Source organism: Gallinula chloropus (assembly GCF_964237585.1).
Source record: "Gallinula chloropus genome assembly, chromosome: 1".
NCBI classification, from domain to species: Eukaryota; Metazoa; Chordata; class Aves; order Gruiformes; family Rallidae; genus Gallinula; species Gallinula chloropus.
In genome coordinates, this window is record NC_140085.1 from 45,715,706 (window position 1) to 45,742,264 (window position 26,559).

The following is a 26,559-nucleotide window of genomic DNA, read 5'->3' on the forward strand; positions in this document are numbered from 1 at the left end:
TCCACTGTTTCACACTACTGCATAAGAGAGGCAGGCCAGCAGATGTACAAAGGCAGCTAACTGGGGTGAGATGGAGTGTGTAACTGCAGAATAAAAGGTGGGCTCACACTCTGTGATGATTTCAAGAACGCCAGTAGCATGGCATAAAAATCACTACCTGTTATCTGCAATTAAGGACATATTTGCCTTATTAGCTGGTGATAAGAAGTTCCTTAAGTTATACACAGTCTAATCCTACAGAAAGTGGTAATTGCAGACGATAAGGAGCTGCATTAAGAAATGTTAGCTTAGCAAGGTATTTTGCTGTAAAACAGGCTGATGTTTAGAAGAAATGTGCTTCCTTTGCCAGTAAAGACATTTTGCACTGGTCCCCCTTAGCGTGACAGGAATGGTAACTCTGCACGCATTGAAAAACTGTATTGAAATGCCTCTTGCCTTTCCTTGTAGGTCTCCTACCTCTGCTAAGCTTAATTACACTCAGATTGAGAGAGAAGCCCCTAAACCACTCTGGGGATGTAAAAGGTTTTGCCACAGGTCACTGTCCTGTCATTTAAGTGTTCACAGAAAGAAGGCAGTGGGTATGGCCATTACTTGTGAAAGCCTGCTGCTTTGCCATTCAGGCCTGAGAGGCTCAGTCAATAAGAAAACTGCAGCCTATTTGTTATTTTGCCATTAGAAGCCGGAGATAACAGAAAGCAAGCAGCAAAAAGGACAGTCTGTGTGTTTTGCTACAGGCTGAGCAAAACCTCAAGGAAATTGGGAATAATTAATTCTGGCTTAAACAACAGGCTACAGTACAAAAAAAGGACTGCTTCCTAACTCCCTGGTGGTCACAGTGAGCCATCACACGGTATTTTTCATTAAAAAATCAGCTCCACAGGAGGACACGTTACAGTTTTTGCCTGTCCTTCTCCTCAGAATCATAGAGGGAAGGGTGAGCCTGTCTTAACGCAGGAGACATAAAGAGCTTGGCATATTTCATCTGAATGCCCGCACAGACACGCTTGGTGTCTCAAAATACACCGGGGGGAACAGAACTGCCAAGGAGAGGCCACAGAGCAGCACTGGCACAAGCACAAACATATATTGGTGGCTTACAAGTTAGGATAGATTTTCTGATAAGGCCAAAATAAATTACTATTAAATTGCCATGTAGTAAGTTTGTAGCAAGTTTGTGATGGTGAACGTAGCACCTGTAACTCAATGACCTATCTGGGAAGTCACCTCCAGTCTTACTGCAAATGCTGATAACACCATTTCCTTCCAGATCTCTGATCATACAGTGATTCAGCACTCCCTTTGTTAGCTTCCAATTTATTAAAGGGCCATTAAAGGGCTTAAATCCTCAGGTTCAGGGTCCTCAGTTGTTTCTCACAAGTGCCTTATCTCTGCCATTGCTTTTATTCATCAATTCAACTGTGTACAATCATGTACAATAATGTAAACCAGTTACACAGAGGTACACCTGATGTTTATTTCTGAAACATTAGTAGGCATATGTCTATACACCTTTATATACATAGGCTTTATTTGTTTTTAAATGGCAATATATATAACATAGTTGCTTTATCTATAGGTACAGCTTATTCAGCTCAGTTCATTAGAACTCCTGCAACTAGAAAAAAACCTGAGGACTAATAAACTACTCTTTTACAGCAGTTTCACATAGACTATGTAGGTTCATTAATAGAAAGATTATTAGATTTCAATAGAAACAATAGAAATAAGTAGCCTGAAAATCCAATGTGTATCAAACACATCCTGAATTGTAATGAAAATGTGAAAAATTGTCCCCTGTATTGCATGGCAGCTCTTGAACAGAATGTGGATCATGTGGATCACAGGGTTTTTTATGGAATGCTTTGAAACATATCACATTATTGTCCTACCAACCTGCCATAATAATAATAGCAGAAAGTTTGATCCATATATTTAACAAGCAGAGTATGTTTTGTGTTCGAATGTGGCCAAAAAATGAACAGTGTGCCAAGCCATGCAACAACCATTTCACAGGGTTTATCAAGCCTCAGCTGAGGGCATGCCTCCACCAGGTCCATTATTGTCCACACTGCTCAACATCTGCAGAGGAATTAGTCACGTGCACTGGTTTTGGCTGGGGTAGAGCTAATTTCCTTCATAGTAGTTACTACAGGGCTAAGTTCTGGGTTTGTGCTGCAGTGATGGTAACACAGGGATGTTTTCGTTACTGCTGGGCAGGGCTTACACAGAGCCAAGGCCTTTGCCTCTTCTCACCCCACCCCACTAGCAAGGAGTCTGGGAGTGCACAAGGAGTTATAAGACAGCAAACTGTCTTTATGTCAACTCATGAGCCTCCTCACTTCACTCTTCTGATTCTCTCTGCCATCCCACTCAGGGGGCAGGGGGAGCGAGTAGCTGTGTGGGGCTTCGTTACCAAATGGGGTCAAACAATGACACATGTTACAGTCCACTACAACCCTTATTTGGAGCCTTGCTCACACACTTACTTCAAGGAACAAAAAGTCTGTTCAGCAGAGTCCAAACACACGATATTAAACCAAACCCAAGAAGAGAAGGTGACATTATAACATCACTGAGGAGGAAATGGTTATTTAAGTAGAAAATCCAGTTTCTGCCTTTGTGGCATAGCCCACTGTACACTGGAGTCATGCTGGTGGCAAAAAGCCTGCAGATAGAACAGAGAGATGCACATGCAATAGAACAAATGCATTTGTATCATTTTTCTCAAACAGCCTGAGTTGCATCCTCACAATGTATCAAATGACTGGAAAACAAGGATGGAGAAGGATGCAGTATTTTCAGTGTGACAAGATTGAGTGTAACTGCTTCATGGGAAATGAACAGCACCAGATTGAAGTACCAAATTCTGTAGATGAGTAGCAGATGGCAAATGAAGGCATGTGAATACATGCACCCCATACTAAGCCAGGCTGATAATTTACTGGAGATTTGTGTTCTGCTTTTACAAGTTTTAGCATTAGTGTTTCCTCTAGGTGTTCGTGAAGAGTTAAAGCTGAACCAGAACTCCCACACTGTTCTGCCTTACCTGAAAATATCAGCATATTTCTGAAGGACTCTGTTAGGACTCACCATGTGTTCAAGCTCAGGGGAATCAGGCAGGGCAGCCCTACAGCTGTAGGTGCAAGTTTGTACACATCTACAACCGTGGCTATTTAGGAACCCTGTAAGTGACATGTTCTCTCCATCACATTAATTTAGTGTGTAGAATAAACACAGTTTTAGCTAAATAGATGACTCGTTAGTATAATTGCTCCAATACATAAATATTTCTGGCTTGTGGTTAGAGGAATTCAGAATGAGAAATGCACAGTCATTTTAAAGATTCCACTGTGTCGTTTTTGGAGCCAAAAGAGACAACAGAGTAGTCAATTAAAGAGCCTTCCTTGAGTGTGATTTCTTCCATGTGTCAGAAAAGCACAGAGCTTGGTGTACGTTGGCTCTTACAGCACATCTGCTACTATCTTTGGCCTGTCTTCGGTCAACCAGGAGAAATCTACAGCTGATGTTTATTCAGGACATAAACCCAAATTAATGCATTTGGAACAACATGTTCCTGCTCCCATTCACATAATGAAATTTGCCTTTGACTTGAATGGGAGCAGCGCTGGGCTCTCTGCAGCTACTGATTATACGTGTCAATATTAGGCTGTGTTTGAATGACGCTGTATTATGCATAAGAATAAAATATCATGGAGTTGTTGTGAGACACCAGGCAACATAATTACATGGATTGCAAGAGAAATGCAAAGGAAAATATACTGCCACATATTAATAGTCCATCTCAGTCTTCCCAAATTATAGCTGAACCTTTGTTTACTTAATGAGGAATTATTTTAACATTAAATCTCTATTCATTTTTCTGATGATGGCCGTGTTCTGAATGTACATATGCTGAGAAGCCCTTGTTGACATGACTGAGCAGGATATTATACTTTATTAAATTCAGTTTGGAGACTTTTGACAGAATGTTTGCAGTCCCAATCACATTGAAAATCTAATTTCAACACTAGCTTAGAATAATACCCATATGTTGTTCCTGGTGAAGGACTGCCACCTTGTACTGCTAAACTACAGGAGGCCAAGATGCACTTCACTATAACTTCAGGTAAAGGAGAGTGATATTTTTTCAGAATTACATTAGTTTAACAGGATATTAGAAAATACTACCCACCCTGCATCCACAGAAGTATGAAAGGAATATTTGAAGAACGTTATCAATGCCTGAAAACAATATCACAGCTCATAAAAGGACTGTTGCTATCTGAGGTAGTATCAACCTTACATATTTATGCTTAAAACAGGGTGAAAATCCTAGTTTCAGTTCATAAATGTGGAAAGGTGGCACAGAGGTATCTAGTGACCATCTCGACTTCACATAGAAAGAACGGGGGAGAGGAGGAAACAAAGCCCCAGTTCCAAAGTCAAACCGCATTAGAATCTGTCTTCTCAGAAAGAATAAAAACTGTTCTTGCCATGTAGTTACTATGATATAAGCCATATTTTTAAAGTCCTCAGTCAATAACAGGGTTCCTTGGTGGATTTAATACCTAATCATAGGTATGAAATACTTTGCGTTTTTCATTATCAAACTTGAGGTTCAAAATGAGTAGCTAAATTTTAACCATTTCCTCCAAAGTAAGACCCTGCATGTTCTCACAATGTCAAAAAACATTTCTCCAGTTTAAACATCTGAGCTGCAACAAGCCACAATGATCTCAGGCTGGAGAAGGTCATCAGAATCAAGTTGGGTACTACATAAGGCTTCCAAATAGGTCTTTGCCTGCAAAGAGTGTTAATAGCAGAAATAAGAGTGATACCATCTTGCAGGCCTGTGCAACAAGTGCCCTGTAATTCAGTAACAAAACTGGCTAATGATTGACTGGCTATTTACAGAGGGCTTCCCTAAGCCTTTCCCGCTGCCTGTACTTTGTCTTTTCCCTCCTTACAAACGGTAACAGCTTTTCCTATGTTGTAATTACATATTCAGAAATGTGGCTTCAGAAATTTGCAAGAGCCTGCAAATAAAACCTGGCACTGTAACTAATTGCCACACTCTTTTATTATTAGCAGTAATGTATATAACATTCCAATATATTTTCTTCTTTCATGAAGATGTTAATTATTCCTTACAATGTTTTCAAATGAAAACAGCACGAGAAGCATCTCCGTGGCATTCTTGGGTTTATTTTACCATTATTCATTTCAGGTGGAAGTGGTGAAATCTATGAATGGGTATTTCCAAGTTCAAAATTAAGTCTGCGATAGATCTAGTAACAAAATCAAGGTGTTTCATCCTAAAACCTCACTGATACTCGGTAAATCTTTAGTTAGGGCTTCCCTACATTTACAGTAATTATATTGAGAACAGTCTGAACTCTGATCTGCTGACAGTTTATCTGATGTTTTTCAAAGCCCATTTTAAATCAGTGCTGGGTTTATAATAATATGATTATGTTTCCAAACAAGAAATTACCCTGTTCCAGTACTAAGGTGGCATTTTCTTTCTTTGCATTTCCACAGTTATTAGGAAAGTTGCAATCTTTAAACTGTGTTACATATTAAATTTGTCAATCCTAAACTGAAAATCAAAACAGAGCTAGAGAGAGAGAGAACGTGAGAATCAGAAGGAGACAGGAGGAGGTTAGCAAAGACATGCAAGCTTTGCACTATGTGTCAAAAAAAAGGAAGTACAAGATGAATGAGGAATAACTGGAAATTAGTAATCACAACTGGCTAAAACAATAAATTCCTTTGATTTTCATTGGGGTTTGTTCTGGTGAGGATAATGTAGGATTCGACTATGCAGCGCAAGACCAGCCGCGATAGAAACAGTGCCCTGCAACACCAGCAAGTTTTCTTCCTTTGGTACCTACTGGAGCTGCTGTGCATCAGAGGGACCACCCATCCCCTCCCTTCAGGGGATGCTGGACCTCCTCACACCTGCAGCCAGGGCTCACGCCCACCAGACACCCTGCATACCTGCCAAGAGGCTCACACAGCTGGATCCTACCTCACACAGCTGGATCCTACCTCATATGCTGCCTGGCATCTCGCCCTACCCCACTGCAGCACAGGGCCTCTCTCCTGCTCCTTGACACCCTGTGTGAGGTGCAGTGAGACCTGGTGGCCTGTCACCCTCCAGCCATCAGCGCTCAGTATGGTGAGGAATCATCACAAGGAGCTGTGCAGCGGTTGGGGCAGGAGGATAAGGGGTGAGTACTGTCCACACCGGTTTTGTAGGCTCCCCCTGCCTATGGGCAGCCCCAGCACAGCCTCGGGCACAGTTTAATGTACCAGTCTTTAACATATAAGAAACAAAAGGTCCTAAGAAGGCAATGTGTTTACAAAGGAAGCCAAGACCTTATCTCTTCCTTGTGTCTTCACAGCTCTTCAGCGTGTGCTGACTCTCCTCTCCTCTGTACACACAGACCTGGCTGGCCTGTAAAACAGGAACTAAAAGGCAAGAATGTGGCTGAGAAGGGAGCTGCCTCTTCCTCATGCGCCTCTGCAGAGCCAGCAAAGATGGATGAGCCGATCCTCCTTCTCTGCCGTGGGAGGAGCAGCTGTCAGGGCTTGCTTTATGGGAGGCTTCTGGACACCTGTAACCTCCCTAGCTACGAGACAACTCAAATGTGCTGTCCTCCAACCTCTACGGTTTTCTACTATCTCCCTCATTACATGGAGTAGAACGTCATCTCTGCAGTGTCCAATAAAAGAAGGTAATCAAGCACAATCTCAGAGTCACGATTGCAATACAAATACCTGACAGAAGCTCACAGGAGACAGGAAATTGAGATTGATTGTAAATAGCAACAAGACAGAAAATTAACTCCTGTGCAACTTGCACGATTAGGAGCTTGGGCAGATGTGGATAGGCTCAACTTCCAAAAACCAGGGCTGCAGTTAGCGAGAAATAATCTGATGCTTGGTGAGTGGGTGAGAGCCAGAGGCCAAAACACCTCTAGAGACCAACTAGAATAAAAGTCAGCAAGATTACTTGCTTCATTTCGGCACTAGAAAACATTTGGGCCTGCTTACTGTGGGGTGGGAGGGAGGAAAAATTCCTTCTTGTCTTGGCGTAGAGTGACTGCTCTATTATTTTGATTTTAAAACACAAAACAATGGTACTGGGAAAAGATATACAAATGTACCGTTGGATTTTTCACACTTACCACTTCCATTAAGTACTAAGCCCTCTGCAGACTAATTCAAGTGGGACCAAGGAGCGGTCTGGAGAGGACCAGAGATGTCTGTTGCACTAGAGCAAGGTAGAAGTGAGAACTAAGCCACGGCTATAGGAGCACTTAGCACCCCTGAGTGGATGGCTGCCAATAAATGGCTGCAGTAGCATCATTCTTTTTATTTTTATTTTTTAATTTGAAATGCACTGAGCAAATGCCAAAGTTGCTGGCAGTGCTCACTCAGGTAGGCTTAGTATGGAAATCCTGTGATGCAACGTGGGCTTTTGGAGCTGGAACTAGAACAATCCAGTGTTGAGACCATCCACAGAACCTGCCTTCTGGCTCATCATGCTCACAACTGTTCGAGTGTGCACATTCTGTACACTCGCAGTGATGTCTTATCATGAGCTGAGCATCTGTTTGTCAAAGTGAACTGCAATTCATGGTATAGCAACACAGTGGGCTTCTGTGTTTTATGAGGGTTCTGAAAAGAGGGGGTTTACATTCCACGCTGACTCAAAGGCAGATGCAGAACAATCCCCATTCACCCAATCTATGCAAGCAGGCCACATAGGTGCTCAAGGAAGCATAAAAAGTTATGGAAGAAACACACACACACACCCCGAGTAGGATGGGGGAGACTGTCAGAAGAGTAAAGGGAGGAGACTCATGGGTTGAGATAAAGACAGTTTAATAGGTAAAGCAAAAGCCCAGCACACAAGCAAAGCAAAACCAGGAATTCATTCCCCACTTCCCATGCACGGGCAGGTGTTCAGCCATCTCCAGGAAAGCAAGTCACGTGTAACAGTCACTTGGGAAGACAAACACCATCGCTCTGAACATCCTCCTCTTCCTTCTTCTTCCCCCAGCTATCTATGCTGAGCATGATGCCACATGGTATGGCATATCCCTGTGGTCAGTTGAGGTCAGCTGTTTTGACTGTGTCTCCTCCCAACCCTTTGTGCAACCCCAGTCTCCCCACTGGTGGGATGGTGCGAGACTCAGCAAAGGCCTTGGCTCTATGTAAGCACTGCCCAGCAGTAACAAAAACATACCTGTGTTACCAACACTGCAGCACAGATCCAGAATGTAGCCCTGTAGTAGCTACCATAAAGGAAATTAACTCTACCTTGGCCAAAACCAACCAAAACCAACAAAACCAAGGGGTCAAGTCCTTGATGCAAGTGGAAGTTTTCAGGTGATTTAATACACGCAGGTGTTAAAGCTTTACAGGGAAATTCTAGGTACCAGGGCTACATCCAAGTGCTGTCAGTGAGCCAGGGCCATGCCCATGCCCCGGCTCAGACCAAGGTGCGGGTTCACCACCTCTGTTGCTGCAGCCCGAGCTCGGGGGGTCTGGTGGGCCGAGGGGGAGCTTCAGATGGCCGTGGCCAAATAAGAAAGGCGTCAGCAAGGCTTTAACAAGCATGAATGATGCTGGGCGAAGTGCTGGGTGGCTGGGCTTGTCTGCCCATGCAGGCAGCAGCGGGCCCCTTCCCGCACCTTCCGGCAGGTCCGGCCGAGGTGGGGGCAGCCGTCGCCGCTCCGGCGGTGATGCCGCCCGCTCTGGGGCGGGCTCGGTGCTTCGGCACACCCCGGGGCTGCCCGGGGCTCCTGGGCCTGTGCGCCGGGAGCCCCTCGCCCCCGCCCGGGCTCCCTCCGGCCCCGGACGCTGCCCCCACCCCCTCGGCCTCCCGCCTTCCCCTCCCCTTCCCCTGTCGGTCCCTCCTCCCCATCGGCGCCGGCCGTGCCCGCCTCGCTCCCCGCCCCGGCTGAGGGGCGGCTGCCGCTGTTGCTGCTGCTGGCGGCGGCTCCGGGAAAATGTCCGAGCGCGGCGGCTTCTACCGGCAGGAGCTCAACAAGACGGTGTGGGAGGTGCCCCAGCGCTACCAGAACCTCACCCCCGTCGGCTCCGGCGCCTATGGCTCTGTCTGGTAGGTGCGGGGCGGTGGAAGAGGGGCCGGGAGCCGGCAGGTGCTGCCGGCCGGGAGCCGGGGGGAGGCGGCCCCGGCGCCGCTCAGCAGGGGCAGACAATGCCCGGGAGGCTCCGTGCGGCCCTGCCGAGCGCTGGGGGTCGTGCGCGCCGAGAGGGGCGGGATGGGGGGGATGCTGAGCGGCGGCAGCGGGGCCGGCTCCGAGCGGTGCCTGGGTGGGGGCGTGTCCGCTGGGCAGCCGGGGTGTGTGGCGCGGCGCCGGAGCCCTCCCCCCCCAACCCCGCGGCCGGCAGCCCCGCGGGGCCGGGGCATGCCTCGCCGTAACCTGGGCAACCGGGCCCGCCGCCGCCGGAGGGGCGGCCCCTGCCGGCCTTCCCGCCGCTGCCCCCCTCGGGCCACCCTGCTGGCCGCTCCGCCGCCGCACAAGGGGGAGTTGCGAGGGTCTCGTCGGGCCCGCTGGCCGCACCGCATGCGCCGCGGCTCCGTGCCGGTTAAATCCACCGGCCGCCGCGGGGGCTGCTCGTCGGATGGATCCGCCGGGGTGAAAAATCGCCCCGAAGCCGGGAATCTTGCACAGTCATGGCGTGTCCGGACGGGGAGGCAGCAGAGGGGCATGGCTTTCGGAGCTCTCCCCTCTGCCGGCCCGGGAGAGCTCACCGGCGGCCGGGCCAGTCCCGGGCAGTGATGGACGTACGCCGTCCGTGCGGGAGGGCTGGCGGGTCTGCCCCGTGGGTCGGGGTCAATTCTGGCCTTGGGAACGATGGAAGAAGCCCCTGGAGCAGAGCCGGGTCGGCAGGGCGGGGGTCAGGCAGGGCTGGCTGGCAGAGTGAAAGGGGTTTCACCCGCCCTGTTCAGGGGGAGTCGCTAATTGGGACTGATCACCGCCCAAGGGCTTCGTTATCTTACGGCTGTGTAAAGGTTTATCGCATCTTATCATAAAACGCGGCCTTTCTTGTTCTTTGGGTTTTTTTTTTTTCATAATCACTCTATCAGGTTTGCACTTCTGGGAAGTCCCGGTGCAGGTCAGGCTATTGTTTTCATAGCTGATGCGCACTTAACTATGCTTATAAAAGCTTCGAATCAATTTTTGGAAATAATAGTGATGTTTAAGGGGTTTCTCAAAAAGAACTGTGTTTCTTTTGTGAGTTGGGTAAGTAGAATTATGTCATAACAATCCATAATGGGCCTTTAAATAAATGTGCTACCGAAAAAAATGTATTTCCTTAGAACTTAACTTTCCACCATGGACTAAGCTTGTGCAGCAGCCACTCGCTTTTTTTCCTCTTCACAGTCAGGTACCAGAGAACATTTTATAGAGTTTTGTACATATTGCTTTCTTCTCTAGCCCTATGAAATGCCCCAATTATACATAAACTAAGAATATGCAATTAAAACCCCTCCAACAATCAGTAGAAACACTTGGGGGGTAACGTGAAATATCTCTGAATTATTTTTTTAATTATTATTACTTCAGGCTTATGCTTGCATCAGGGAAATCTAGGCAAATATTGGGTGACTGTTGGTACCCGCCGCTGTAGCTAAGTGTGTAGTCCTGTGGCTATCCTGACATGAATAGTTTCATGAGGACCTAGGTTATTAAGACCATAAAATCTTTAGTTTACTTTCTCCTCTTTTATTTTACAAACTAGGAGCTGGATATAACAATAGGAGAGTAACTAACTACTGCTGCGTTCCAATTGAACCTGCATTTCTGGTTACTTTCCCTCTTTATGCTGACATAGCTTTAAGGGTAAGACCTGTGCTGAATTTTGTAATGGGATGTCAAGACTTTTGAGAAATTGCAAAGGAAATGAAAACATGTGGTGGCTCACTTGCAGCACAGCTGGTGCTTTGTTTCTTTAAACTGTTAGTGTTGTTAATTCGTTGTACTTACTACTTTTCTGTCTGCAAAGCCAAGGAAGTCCTAGTACTTTTGTCAGCAGAGATGCCTAGGAGCTGGGGTGTAAAATGGAGACTGAAAGATGCTATGGGAAAGGTTTACTTTAAAATATATGCTTAAGAACAGAATCCAGCAATCAAATATTGCTCTATATTAATAGCCTTGTTAACATCAATGAACTATAAACTCAAACAGAAGCTTGGATGTGAGGAGAAGGTTCACATCTCTTGCAGAAAAGCCATCTATTTTTAGTGTCTGTTGAAATTGATTTTGGGTTTCTTTTTTCCCCTCTATGTGCATGTGCTTTACCCAGGAGACCCATGAGACATAATCATTCCCTTGAGTAATATGCTATATTGCTTTTGTGAATAATTGTACTCCTATTCAGTAAAATACCCAAAACCATGTTGAAGTCTTACTGAAAGCACTGGAATTAAACAAATTCTTAAGTGCTTTGCTGAACAGAAGCCAAGGTCCTGACCTCCAAACAGTGGCTTTAAAACAGGAACTAAGTTGTTGTAACAAGTCTTTTTACCACAGTGAAACTCTTCTCTAGTCCTACCCCTTCCTTTTTTACAATAAATCATCAGTCACATCCTATAGACTTGTGCAACTGAAGTGATAACTGGTAATATGAAACATACTGTAAATGTTTGCATTTACTCTAACTTCTGCTTGCCTTTTTTTTTTTTTTTGCTTGCAGCTCAAAATCAATAGAAGAGTTTGTGTCAGAAGGCTGTGATTTGGCCCAATTTATTAACATTTTGTGAGTCTTAATAGAATTTGTGTTTGGGATAGTTTTTACCTGTAGATGTGTCAAGCATGCTGTGGAGATGTTTTTTTTTTTTTTGGTTTAAAACAGCCTCGCTTTTAGAGAGGTATCTATGTCATGCACAGTGCTTTCCAGTATGATTTTTCTTGGGATTTTTTTATTCAGATGTGGAATATAAAAAGCAGACCTTCCTTGACATAAAGAGCTTTACTGCTTTTTTCAGGTTTTCTATTGACACATCATACAGAACAGTCAGTCCTTCTTGGAAATCCTCAGAAGAACTTGGCCACACTGCCAAGCGGAGTTGTGCTTCAGCATCTACACCACAGTGTGAACTGTGAGGTCTTTCCCTCAAGTGCTTCACCCTTGCAGTACATGGAGCTACTCTTATATTTTAACTCTGTAGAGGACTTTCTCTTACCTGGGCTCTTTCCTGTAGCCATTCAAGCTGATGGATATTCTGTCACTTGCTGCTGTCATATCTGCTTTGGTTTGTTGTTCTTTTTTAATTGGGGGACAGAAGTTAAAGCCCCACAGAAGTGTGGTGTGTGTATGGTAGTTTAATTCCGTTTAAAATGATCAGTGGAGTTTTCAAGAGTCCATTACAGTTAATTTTTCATTTTTGAGGGGTTGAGTATTAGCAAATACTAAATTTACATGTGCATCTGTTTATTTTTGAGTTACTTTCTTTTTGTGCTATAGCTTTGCTTATCAAGTTGAGATTTTTATATTAGACAATTGTTTTATTTCTCCTCAAGCCAAAAATCAATTTCATTTAAAGGTTTGGGTGGGTTTTGTTAATGCATTTTTGCAGTGCCGCCCCTCCAAGTTGGATTTATCTCTCCCAGAAGTTGAAGAGATGGTTGACTCTTATAGACCAGGCATTATCCCTGGTAATTGTGAGTTTTAAAAATCTTAAGTGCAGCATTTAAAATGATAGCCATTTAGATGGGAAGCAAGCAAGCTTTCTTTCACAAGGTAATCTTAATCTACAACCATTTAATTTGAGTTCTAGAGAAAAAAAACAGTTCACGACTCAGGTCAAAGTGCCTTTTTAAACTCTTGTCCCTTGTACCTCTGCCTTTTAAATAAGAATTCTGTCTGTGTTTGAGTCTTTCAACTGTCCCAGTGGTACTGCTTATAAACCATACCTCTGGTTTACAGGATCTTTGCCTCCCTGCTGTATTACTGAGCTAGGTCCTCTATGGTTTGGTATCTGTCTGCCTTTTCCTCTGGAAGCCTGAGAAAGAGCTGCTCCATCTCTTCTCTTTTTTGAAGACTTTTTATAATACCACAAATTATGTAACCTAGATAAAGTCTTGGTTTACTGGTGGTTTGTTTTCTGCTTTGTCCTTTTTGTTTGTTGTTTTGTTTGTGTGTGTTTGTTTGTTTTTAAGCCTGTATGCTTCTCTTCATCCAGCTCTTTGTGAACTGTCTTCCAACCTACTTAGCCCTATTTTTGCCTGGGAGGTATGGACTGCCTTCTGCAGATTGCTTGTCTCTCCAACAGGTTGCTCCCCTTTAGCGTATTGCAGGCTGCTGTGCTCTGCCTCCTTTGGAAAGAGCAGACCTTGCAAGATGAACCAAAGTGAGTCCAGAGCGTCTTTGCAGCCAGAAACTACTGCTCTGCTTCCTCAGAGGCTGTTGGCATCAGTAGTACCTGTATCATGCAGTCAGTCTCCTCTAATTTTAAGAGTATGCAATGCCTAACCCCATTTTACACATCGCACGCTTTGAAGTGCGGCCTGCTAAGTCACAGTGTAACGGCACAGGCCTCAGATCAATAAAAGCGGGAAAGCCAAGCCTGCTGTAAGTCCTCTACACAGTACAGCACTCAGCAGGTCCCCCTGTTCTCCTAACTTTTAAGTGCACGCTTAGGATCCATTAAGTTTTTGCCCTGGCTAATTTTGGGGGCAAATGGGGAAAGATGGTGTGGAGTTTAGGCTTTTTCCTTTGCTTTAAGGAAGTACAAATGGAAAAATAAAATCAGAAGGCCTGAATCCTGAAGTTTAACCTCTTTCTTCCCCCCCATCAACCCTGTCCTGTGCTTCTGGTTAGACAGTCCCTCGCAAGTGTTTTGAGGGCAGCAGTTTGCAAGATGGGAGTATAACATTGCTGGTACTGTCCTTTACAGGCTAAGGACCATTAGGAGATGCTGAGTCAACTCAGTAATGTGTGGCTTTTTTTGAAAGCTGATATAAATTGACAAAGAGAAAAATGCCTTCATCCATCATTGTACTTGATGACTTTAGGATGGCTTTTGTTTTGGTTTTTAAGGGGCCTTTCATTTTAGCTGTAGTGATCTGTGTAGTGTATGATTTCAACGACAAGATCGGGCTACTAGAGTTATGATACCTATCACTGTAATGTTACATGCTAGTTGAAGTAGTAAATGCTGAGATAAGCTTTTAGAGGAGTGGTAACACACACCTGCTGTATGTAAATGCAGCTGGAAATTGGAAACCATATAGATCTCTACAGGCTGAAGACAGAATCCCAAACACATGTAGAGCCAGTTGATTTCAGTGGGCTGTTGCTCTTTTTGGCTTCGGTCTTTTGTTTCCAGTGCAAGTCCAGGGGGTGAACTTCGTCCTACATGTGTTTGTGGTTGTATTTTTTAATTGGAAACATTTCAAACAATATTGTTAAAATACTCCTGTCCAAGACCCATTAGCAGTTGTCTATTTTTAGTATGCATCATTCAGAATGAGAGTTTAGAAGCCTTTCATTAGTTTTGCAGATATTTCCAATGAGCCCTTCTAAGCTTATCCAAGTAATTACTTGAAAACTGAGTGATGAAGGCTGATGTGTGAGTCCAGTCATACGCAGGACACCTCTCAAGGGGAAGTATATTTAATAATGATACTTAGAAGTAAGGTCTTGAAAGTGAGGTTGCAATAGAGAGGAGAATGAAATAAAAGGAGTTGCACGATCAACGTTACTGGTTAGCAGGAGGATCTTTGCAACAGCTTTGCTATAATCAGTGGATGAAATAAGCAACAAAAAACGTAGCAGAATGAGAAAGACCATCATGAAGGAAAGTGATGAAATAGCTAGTAGGAGTGAAGACATGGTGGGGTTTGCAGCTACTGAGCCAAGGGAGATCAAGAATTCAAGGCATGTTGAGAAAGATGCATGAAGGAAGATGAAAGAGTGTTTCTGAGCATTGGCCAGGGAAACATCACTAGAAGGCTGCTTGAGAGTGGTTTTGTTGGAATATGAAGATGGAATGCATGTTGGTCATCATTGCTTTGTCCACTTTCATCCTGAGTATCTTCCAGTTGTTGGAACAGCGTGGTTACTGATTTTTGGAAAGGGAAGCGGGGTGGTAATTGGTGGAGTCAAGGTTCCTAATTAAAATTAAAGTGTCTAAGAAAGCTTTTGATGAAGGAGATTGAATGAAGAAGGAGGTGTTTGTGGAGACAGATGAGACTAGTTGTGACAGATCTTTAATTATGATGCTGTCACAAAGCCTGTGGAGTAGTTTGAAAGTGGATGGGAAACATCTGTGTGTGAGGAGGGTGCTAGAAGGAGCTGCAGGCAGGGTGAGGAAAAGGCAAGCTCAAGAAGCAGGGAAGAGCACTTTGTATAGAGCGTGTTTTTTTAATGGGAGAATTAATGAGGTATTTTTTAGGGAGAGGGGCAGAAGATGGAAGAAGAGATGAGCAGCACAAGATGAGCCACTTCTGGCAGAGAGACAGCAAGGATCATGGAATTCCAACCTCTTGTGTGGCTGTGGGAATACAGTAGCAGAATAAAAATCCTCACTGGAGGGTGTCCTCCATCCCTACTTCAATGTAGTTTGTTATGATATGCACCTTGTAGACTATGTGATGCAGCAGTAGCACTAGCTATCTGCTTTCCTCTCCTGCCATCAGTCATGACTGTGATTGCAGTGGGCTGGGGGACATTGTCCCTATTCCTGAGCCCTTGAAGTCTTAGGCATGGTTGCTTCAACACAGCTTCCCAAGGAGCTGATTGCAATCTCAGAACCTATTAACCAGTCATACTAGAAATCCAGTGGCTTAGATCTGCCTGTACAGTCAGGATGGGACAGGGTGTTTCGAAACCTCTACATGGCCTGGGACCAATTTGCCACTATTTAATATTTTTGGTGCCGTAGAGAGACAAAACAGGAAATGTGAAGAAGTGGGGGGAGGAATAGGAAAAAGGAGGACCAGAATGTGAGTGAGATTTTATTTGTTTAGGTTTATGTAATGTGTTTTAAAGTGCTGGTATCTTTCACATCAAACTCTATATCCGGATTAGCCACTAGCATTCCTAGCTTTAGCTTTATGCCCACAATTTCTAACTACCTAGCAGTCTTTTTTTTTAATGAAATGATGAACAGAATACATTTATCATTAGCAGGGTACTGGCTTAGTGGCAGCTGACAGATTTTCTTGTTCAAATAGTGACATTAGGCTTATTGGATATCTAAAATGAATTATTATTTTAGTATCCACGAGTTGGTTACATGTGCTGAGGAAGTTAACAGCTTATGACCCCAGTCTTCTGTTCGTTTTGGATATTTTTACAAGCATGATTTTACTTGCATTTCTCCCACTGACATGTGGTACACTGTCTGTAACTCCACCTAGAAAAGCGCGTCTCTTCCTCCGTAAATACTTGAATATTTAAGGTGCTGTGGAGCCATGAGAGACAGATCAGAAAACAAAAATAGCTTTGTGGATTCGGAGGCTGATGCAGCGTTTTTATGGTCGTTTTGCTGCATTGGAAGAAAACTGGTGATGTATTTGCATAAACATATGGAGGGTAATTATTTTTTAGTATTTTTTCAGTGTCCCCTAAAACTACATACATACTTTTATGTTCACTGTGGTTCAATTATGTTTCACATACAGGAGATCTTTCATACTTTTATGTTTAGATGTAGTGGTAAATGAATCTGAGATAATTGACAGTGATTGTGCTAAAGCCAAAGCGATTGATGCCAGTGCTCAGCATGGTGTGTTGGAATAATATCCAAGTGATGGGATGTAATTTTACAATACAATAACCTGTCATCATCCAGCAAGGATGCTTTTCTCTAATGAGAAGATTAACATGTCCTTTCAGAGCTGCCCATTACTCATCCTCCTACCTTTTGTCTTGCTACCATCTCACTTTTTCTTTGTTTCCTTCTGTTGTGATTTCTGCGGTTTAGTAAACAAATACCCACTCTGTACCTTAAATCTGGCTTTTAGAGGGTGGAAATAACCAAGGTAAAGAAACAAAACATTTAGAAAGCAGAAACAAATTATCTATTTCCTGGGTTTATCCTGCTGCTTAACTGAAGCTTACCATGGGTGACCTTTTCCTGTTCTCCTGCTGAGCTCCTAATAGCTGTTACAGCCCATTTTCTGGTACCGGGTAGATGCTGTGTGTGCCATTTTCAAGACTATTCCAAACCCCAATAAAAAGTAGCCTCATTAAAAAACCCAAAAATTTCATTTAAACAAAGAAGAATATCCTGGAGAAAAGCCGGAAGACAAAGCTCACAAACTACACCTTGCAAACAAAAAATAAACCCTGTGTTACTGGTGTGGTGACTTTTGTTCTCTTACAGAATGTTTATGAAAGATGTAAAAAGAGTTGTCACTTGCTGCATTTGTGAGGAACCCAGGTGATATGACTGGGGACTACAAAATGTCCCAAGACACTGGTCCTCTGTGTCTCCTTTTCTATCTAACCTACCAGTGCATGGAGCAGTAAGGGCTGTTTGCCTCCATGATTAGGTTACCTGCACGTTGACCTGTCTTCTATCCCTTTTCCTCAATGTTTGCACACAACTGCTGCTGCTGTTACTTGTTTTTCTTAGTAAGTCAGTGCCTTGCAAACTAGGGGGACATTTGGCCATGAGGATGTTCATGCCTCCTGTCATGGAAGGAAGGAGTCAGTAGGTACATGAAAGAGTGCTGAGGTCTGTGGATAAGAGCTCAAAGTTGTGGCTGTACAAAATATGTGGCAGAAATTATTTTCCATTTTGGTCTCTGGATGCTACCTTCTTTCTTACCAAAATCAGTAAAGTTCTGCCCATCTGAATCTGTGTTTTGAACATGAATTGCATTTTCTTCTTTGGTTTTTCTTTTTTCTTCAACACTTCCATATAGTGGAGAATCTTCACGTGTTCTGGAGGAATGTGAGCCAGTACAGGAAAGAAACTTGTGTTGTGCTGCAGTGAAAGAAAGAAATTAGAAGCCTTAGAACAATGTGGGGAAAACCCAGACTCAGTATCATTGTCACATGGAGCATATTTAAGGATCTGCTTGTTTACTGCATTCTCTTTAATTTTGGTATAGTGTGTCCAACCATTTGTCAAACTTGTGGTGATAAAGGGGTAACAGCCTCCTTAAAAGCTGGGACACTGAGTTATATAAAATAAATTGGAAAAGGTAATCTTCTCTGTATTTTTTTATGCTTAACCCTAAATCAATCACAAATAATTAGCTATATTTATTCTATAGATATAAAATCACACTTTGTAGACAACCCAAACAACGTGTGGTTGTCTGGGGGTGATGGGGGTGAAATATTGGCTGACACAGGTAACCTGCAGTAAAGGGAGAGTTTGCTGCAGACATGAGACTGGTACCATGCACAACCAGCTTGGGTCATGCCTTCATTCTGCATCAGCTAGGCCTGAGCTGGCTCTGGAATGAAGAGACCTCACTAGACAAAACATTGCATTGGAGCAGAACTTTCTCCAGGGATTTTGGATAGTACTGTGCCTGGCTAATAAGCCCTCTCCAACCATAAAGCATTAAGTAGCTGAAGGACCAACTACAGAGGAGATCCTAGTATCCTTCCTGCATCAGATACTGGAGTTTGTAAACAGGATACAAGTCAGCTCCACTCAGTTTGTTAGATTGGGCTCCTGCAAGCAGCTGTCCAGCTGTTGAAGTAGATTTGATCCTGAAGGTGAAGCAGCCATAGCTAAATAATAGGCTCCTAATCCCAAAGGCACTGAAGGGTCTGGGCTGGCTGCACACATGAATGGCCTGTCTGTCCAGTAGCAAGGGAAATGACTGTATGTATGGCTGTGTTTATAAACATCAGCTGTGAAGGATCCATGCCTCATCAAAAATCCCGTGGGTGAGGCTGTTAAAATCCATGTGCCTTTTGCCCCCTGAGTTCTTGGGCTGCATTAACTCCTGATGTTCAGACTTTTCTCTGAAAGGTTAAGGACTGGGAAAATGTGCATATAAATAGCGACTCCTATTTCATCTAGTGTAACTTCAATAGAATTATTAAACATAGTTGACAACACTGAAAAGGTAGGTCTAATTTAAGCAATGATGGAAAATCGTGATCAGCAAAAGCCTCTAATCTGTGTGAAAAGGATGGCATCCCTGTAAGCAGAATAATGGCTTTTTATCCTTGATCTTTGAAAGGACAGGCAGCAAAAAATGTGTCATAACTGCAGTGGGTTCTGGGTCAAGAGCGATCATATCTGAAAAAGCTGTTGCTAAGATTGTTACAAAGCTGCTTCTTGTAAAATAAAGCAAAAAATAGATCTGTGTTTCTTTTTAAGTTATGGTAGAAGGTCTGTATAAACAGGTGTTCCCGTATACTCTCAAGGCATGTGAGCATATTGCTCTATCGTAATGTAAAAGATACTCACTGACAGTATGCAATTAAAAAGTCACTTATTTTCACTGCCTACATCAAGTTAAATGCCAGCTATAAATTAGAAATGGGAGATGATATCCCTTTGCAAGTATCAAAGTTTATCTCCATTGTACTGTTCTGTCCAGCTACCTGAGGTGACATCATAATCAGAGGAAAGATACCTCGGAATAGGTAGTTTGAGAAGTTCAGGAAACAGTAGCTGAACCATGGAGAGGAGAACTTATTTCTAGGTGTAAGTGAATGTAAACCAGGTCTAAACACAAGTGGTTGGCCAAAGCTGAAGCCTGTAGGAAATAACCTTGGGAAAGAACAAGGTGCTGTACGTTGCTGGCAGTTGTTTGTGAGGTGATGACAACACCGAGAGACTGGCCAAGAAGCCCTCTCCAGACTAGATGTCAAGGTGGGAGTGTGTGAGTTGGGTGTCACTCAGGATAAAGGCAGGTGAGGACGGCTCTACCCCTTTTCTTCCCTGTTAAATACCTAGTGAACAGCATGGGTTGGTGTTTTTTTTAAGAACCCATTTTGAATCATTTTAGTCAGGCTGGTTACAGGTCCCCAAAAGAAGGGTTTGTAGGTGCCAAGCACCCATATTTTTTCTGTGACTGGGACCAGAGGTGTCCTATCCAGGACCTACTCTGATAGTTCTATGTTTGTGGGGAAATCACACAGAAAGGAAAGCAGCTCCTCCTGCTACCTAACAGTTTACTCAGGGGATATTCAGGGTACAGCCCAGATTGCTGCTGTGATGATACAACAGCAAGAGGGGGAGACTGAGTCTGAAATAAGCAGCATAAGCATGCATGGGGAAGAATGCAGGCAGTGGCCTGCTACTTGCAAAATGTGATCGCAGAGGCAGTAGCAGAGACCACAGATGGAAGTCATCCTCCAATCTGACAAACAAGAGAGTTCAACAGTGCAAAATCTGTGTTTTTGAATGCTCTGCTGTTAATGACTTGCGTTCCAGTGATGGTAAACCAGGCAAGGAACAAGCCTGAGCTCTCATTATCGTTTGGTACAGTTTCTTGACTGTGGAAGAACTCATTTAAACCAAGTCAGTTCCTGGCCTGTGTGGCTTCAGTTCATGATTTCCCATTGGAGCTCCCAGAACTCAAGCTGCTGTCTGTTTCCTTTTTTTTTTTTTTCCTTTCCCTTCTTTCACCGCTCTCTCGCTTTATGTGCTTCCACCCCGGGTCTAAAAGCTGCTGTCAAAAGAATTACTGAAGCTAAAAAAATACTGCTTTATACCGTCTGAAAGCTTTACAGCCTTGAGTCATATATATGGAGGGTAAAAGGCAATCCATCTTTAAAGATCAGTGGGTTTTAAACCACTGAAACCCACGTTTGACCTTAGAATTGCAAGGAAAGGGATGTTTATCATGATAACAGGATTTAAAGCCTAATTCCTCCTAGCCTTGTATAATGTACACAGTCTTTCCCAAATCAGTGCAAGCATGAGTGGGAAGGCTTGTGGATTACCAGAAGAGCTGAGATGTTAAGCACAGACTGCTGTTTTGGGCGATGGTATTTATTTATCTGGATAAACATTTCCTTTTTCACTGAAAAAAAGTTGGAAAGGATATAGAGAGTAATATATTTGTAAGATTCCATTGGATTCACTGGCCAGGTTTACACAAAGAGAAATTATATCTAATCTTTATTACATTAACAGCTAAGCATTGGCATCCTTTTAATTTCTTCAAATTTACTTGTGCAATCTTCATGTTGCTCCTGTGGCCAGTCACATGGAATCTAAGATATCTCTGTTGTCAGTTCTCACACTGTTCATTCCTTGAGCTTCTCCATTTATTTGAGCTGCACAGCGTCCTCGTATCCTGGATAACTGTGTCTGTACTGTCAGAACAAGTAACTCTGCTGTATCCCTCTGCAGAGCGATACCAGTCCTCTTCTTCTTCCTACGCTTGCTTTCTTCTGCTCAGGAAATGCCCTTCCTGAGGTGCTTGGCCAAGCCACAACCCTGTACACTTCAAAGCTTCCCTGATGATCCGCTTCTGTGATGCTTGCAAGAAAGTAGCTAAGTAATCTGCTTATCTATTTAATTTATCTCATGAGTGACTCAGTCCTTCCACACTGCCTGTGAGAAACCTGTTGATTAAATCTATTTCCTTTTGCTTTGTTTTTATCAAATAAAAACACTGTTAGATTGTGCCCTGCTTTGGCCTTCACGGAGGTTGGGTGAATTTGAGGATAACTGGCTCACAGTCATCTTCCGGATGCCAGACGGTTCATCCTGCCCTTTTGTTGCTTGTGTCCTTCGTTGCTGCTCATTAGAAACACCACCTTGTCCTCCAGCTGCCTGCAAATAAAGAGGCTTTGCTCTTCTTTCGGTGTCTCTTCATGACTTTGTAGCAAAGCACCAAATAAGTGTAGGATTCCACCTACTTGGAGCTGATTATAGACTCAGTGGAGTAGTCTGGGAGCTACTCCAAGCACGACCGATGGTTTTTTGTCTCTAGGAGGTGTCTCCTACCACAGTTCGCAGGAGTGTCTAAAACACTGTTCATAAGGAGCTAATAGCATTTGGTGTGACTGTTGTGGTTGTGCTATGTGGATTTTTCACGATCTCATTTTCAATGTTTACAACTCCAAAAAAGTTCTGTAAGATAAATGTGTGACGGTTCTCAGCTTGCTAACGCTCTCTAGCAAGCACAGACAGCGTTAGCCACACTTTAAACAGAGAATTTCAAGGTATTTTAATTGAACACAATTTTATCTGAATGGATAAAAGTAACAATTTAAAAAAAAAAATTCTTCATGAGAGAAGACAGCAAACTGAATCTTTCTGTAATCGTGCTGTGTAGTGCCATGAAGTAACACAGGCAGGGATCATCTCTATTCCTGTGCCGTGTAACAGGCGGCACTCTTCTGTGGGTTGCTGTACCTGTCGTGTCTTTCTAACGCACAAAAAACAGTGGGTCTCCCTTTTGTGCAAACTGTGATGTGTGTAGTGTCCTCCTCAGCGAGGCATCTCCATCTATATGAAGTTAAGCCCAGGCTGTGTGTCAGCAGGATCCATGGGCTGAAGTGTGAGACGTGGACCCGTTGTTCAGTTGTCATTGATGTTTCCCAAGGAAACTATGGCCTTGGCTGTATCAACAGCCTGGTTTGAGGCCAGTTTTGTGGCATTGCTGCCAGTTTTGTGGCAATGCCTCTAATTAGTAAAGACTCCAGTTTGTTCAGTAAGACCCAGAGTTTGAATCCCCATATTCCCTATGAGCCTTGTTGTGGAGCTGGAGGCTGGACCTGTGCTAATGGAGCTAATCCTCTGGTTACTTCTCCTGCCGTATGGGAAAGGGTTACCCGGGAATGAGTCCTGAACATTATCATAACTGTAAGGAGTTTGCTACATGGAAAACAAGGGAACTGTCTTTGAGTACTCCAAGTTAATATTGACTGGCTCCCCTGGTTGCAGTCCTGGAGTAGAAGGTGAAAGAGGGCAAAGGAAGGAGTAAGACACACAACCTCCCCAAGAGAGTACAGGTTTCTCCAGTGAACTAGCTAAGGGTTTTGAAGTAGAACATGCCATCAACGTGGACTTTTTTCTTTTCTTCTTCCAGTTCAGCTTATGATACCAAAACAAGACAGAAGGTGGCAGTAAAAAAGCTCTCAAGACCTTTTCAGTCTCTTATTCATGCAAGGAGGACCTACCGAGAGCTTAGGTTGCTTAAGCACATGAAGCATGAGAACGTAAGTGGAGTCTGAGTTCTTTCCCTTTGAATTGTTATGATGAAAGTTTGCAATCTGGGCTTAATTTCAGTGAGGTAAAATCTTTTTTCAAAAGCGTATGCAACTCTTGAGCTACCCAAGATACCTGGACCTAGCCATTTTATGAGTAGTGACATCACCAGACTTTCAGTAAAAGGCTGTGTTTTACTGAAAAATTACCTCATTTCATCTTGAAGATGCAGATAATGAAATCCAAAACAAGTGGTCCTACTCTTTTCTAACTAAGGCAAAGTGTTCTGCTCACTATTTATTGTTGGATGCCCTTGAAACATCAGACCAGGAAAGAAAAAAAAAACAAGCTCAAATCTGCTTTTTCAGGATTGGTATTCTGTCAAGAAGCTAAGAGCAAATACTGTCATTGAAATAAACAGCAGTGTAAGAGCTAGATGAAACAGGTATTCTTTAACTAATAGAACTCAAGGCCTCAAATAATTGAATACTATTCTAAATTTATGTGGCAAACAGTTGATTTCGGTGGGAGTATCCACCTGCTTAAAAATGGCATGATGAATTGAAGCCTGAATAAAATATGGTGGGTCCAAAGGTATCCTGAAGAAAAGATGCTAAAAATGCTAAACAACAGAACAACAGGAAAATGTGCATAATCTTAGGTATAACAAGTGTCTGAGCCTTATGGCAGCCTTTCTGTAATGAGACGTTACTTATCCTGCCTTTCTTTCTGATTGTCTAAAGTCTTGTGGTTGCTTTTTGTAATTGACATAATTTTGTGTTGGTCATGGAGATAGCTGAGGCTATACCTGTATAGACCACCTATTTCCAGATCAGACCATATGCCAGATTTTTCTGTTTCATCCCAAAAATACCAAGCACTGTCAATACTAATTACATGTTTCTTTACAGATTTCTAAAAATAAAATGTCGATTCCCTCACCTTTCAGGTTATAGGATTACTAGATGTTTTTACACCTGCAACATCAATAGAAAATTTTAATGAAGTGTAAGTAAAATTTTACAATCGTTCTGACTAATTAATAAGTAAGCACACACCACTCTGGTTTTAAAAAGGAAGCACGTACTCCTAATACACTTGCAGCCACAGCTGGCTTTGTGTGAGGAACCCAAATAAATCTTTTTCCAACTTCTCCACAAAAGCAGAAGCAGGAGGGTGAGCCTTGATTATGTACTTTTTTGAATGATAATTAAAAAGACTATGGGTGTATGGGAAATTGTCAAGCCAGTGAACTTCCATTATTTGATAGCTGTAGATTTCATTTATTTATTTATTTACAGCTAGGTGAGGTAGTTCAGGAATGCAGGGAAGTATTTTGTTAGTTAGTTGAGACAAGGTAAATTTAGGCTAGATTCCTGACTATGCTAGGACTAGGCTTATTTTGGTGTTACTCAGACATATGATTGATGCCGAGTTCCTCTTGGTTTACATTGTGCACATGCACTTAGTTAAGCAATTTAGCAGAACATGTAATAATTTATTTTTTTTTCTCCATGGAAATTAGTGGTGAAACCCCTTTGACTCTGGGGCAAAATTACACAGATGAGAACTGGGTATGAGAAATGTAGTATTTTTGTGCCAGCACTTGTTTTTTGGAAAAGAATCAATGTTTGTGAAAAGTTTGTTTAAAAAAGACTTCAAGTGATGGCAGGGAGGGAAGTTAAAAAAAACCCCACTCTTCAACCAATCCAATGTTAATCTCCATCATCAGATATTTTGGGGCCTTGCAGGTACTGTAGTTTCGGTGCCTCAGGCTCCCCCTTTGATGTTGGGTGAGGCTTCCTATTCATCTCAAAATAGGATTCCTTCTATCCTCCCTGAACTGCTGTAGGGTGTCATGGAGAAAACAGAGATAATAGCTTTTAATGTACCATAAGGATTTTTCTTTTTCATGGTAATAAATCTCATGTTACTCCATTATTAAAGCTCACAGCAGATTTAAAGTGTATAAACTGTATGTTAGTAGAAAATGGAAATTGTACAGATGTGCTCCTGTTAGAATGATTTGCACCCTGCAGTTCTTAAAGGAGGCATATTTCTTTGTTTTCTTCTCTCTGTTTTATTTTCACAGGTATCTTGTGACAAATTTAATGGGTGCTGACCTGAATAACATTGTGAAGTGCCAGAAGTTAACAGATGACCATATACAGTTTCTTATCTACCAGTTACTTCGAGGTCTTAAGGTACTGTCTGACTGCAGGAGTTTTAGAGTCAGCAACCCAAAGGTTGTGGTAACAACCTGTTCGTTGCAGTGTGATCGTACTTAAACACTTGTATTTTTCTCTTTAATGTCTGAAGAGTTTGTTTTTCTCTTCAATGTCTTAAGAGTGTGCAGGTAGCAGCAGTCATTTCAGAAACTGTCGGATCGTCTTTCTAACCTGAACTAAAAGCCCAGGCCTGTCAGTGTTACATGCACAGTGCATGTGAATAGTCCCCTTTAACATTAACTTTAGATCATTGTCTAATTCGTTACTGAAGGGTAATCACTCGCTGTATAACGTCTCAAGCGAACGCGTTCCGTGGCACACGGTGTGTGTTGTAGGCACTTCACCTGCCGTGAGAAGACAGTGAAAAAACTTCTGGAGAATTGTGAAATTGATAAAGGACGATATGGCAAGTAGCTCACATTTGTGCTTTGAGCTGGTCTGAAAGACTGCTATAAGCCCCGATTTTCATAGAGAGTATCACGTGGGTGAAGAGGTAACCATGTCAGTTGGGTTCTGTGGGGAATGTCTGGAAGGAGAAGCTTATCCTAACGCAGTACAACATTGCACACAATCACTAAGTGTTTGTATAGAGTCATCGGTTCCTTTAATCATGCCAGTTAAAATTCATACAATTAAATAGCACAGGCAATTGGCAATGAAACTGTAGCAAAATTTTCTTTCAGAGATCTAAAATTTTTTCTGACATTAAACATGTACGTGTCTATAGATGGGAAAGCACAGAGAAAATACTTCTCATTACTCAGTGATAAGCGTTTTCTTGGACCAGTGTTGATTTTCCCAGGTACAAGCAAAAAGAAATGAGAGGGGCAGCCGCTTTAGTAGCTAACGTAACAGGAACTGATATTTCAGATGTGGAAAATACCTGCATGTTTGAAAGCAAGCTGTGGTAAATACTAGGACTGAAATATACTTACTGCATTATCTTCAGCAAGTCACCTTGTGCCTGAGACAGTAATTCTTATTTGGGCGGGCGGGCTCTTGTCAATTTAAGTGCAGATTTTAATGAATAAAAATTGCAGAACTGAGCCCTTAATTGCTTTGTCTCATTTACTTAAGTTAATAGCTTAATTAGGAAGATGGATTCCAGAGTTAATTATCCAGCTTGCAGTTTTGAATATAAGGCTGTGTTGTGTCAGAGCTAAATAATAGTAGGAGTTGTGCTCTAAAGTGAATATT

At 42.9% G+C, this 26,559-nt stretch overlaps 1 protein-coding gene across 1 annotated transcript in view; it reads left to right on the plus strand.

The window, feature by feature from the left end:
• Positions 1 to 9,023: 9,023 nt before the first annotated feature.
• The window catches only part of MAPK11 (mitogen-activated protein kinase 11), a gene marked incomplete at its 5' end in the record, with an annotated part of 33,697 nt that continues 16,161 nt past the window's right edge, over positions 9,024 to 26,559 (plus strand). The window contains 4 exons of the mRNA XM_084279088.1: positions 9,024 to 9,136; positions 23,016 to 23,145; positions 24,084 to 24,142; positions 25,227 to 25,338. Of these exons, the coding sequence (XP_084135214.1) occupies positions 9,024 to 9,136; positions 23,016 to 23,145; positions 24,084 to 24,142; positions 25,227 to 25,338 (414 nt within the window). The remainder of the gene's footprint in view (positions 9,137 to 23,015; positions 23,146 to 24,083; positions 24,143 to 25,226; positions 25,339 to 26,559) is intronic.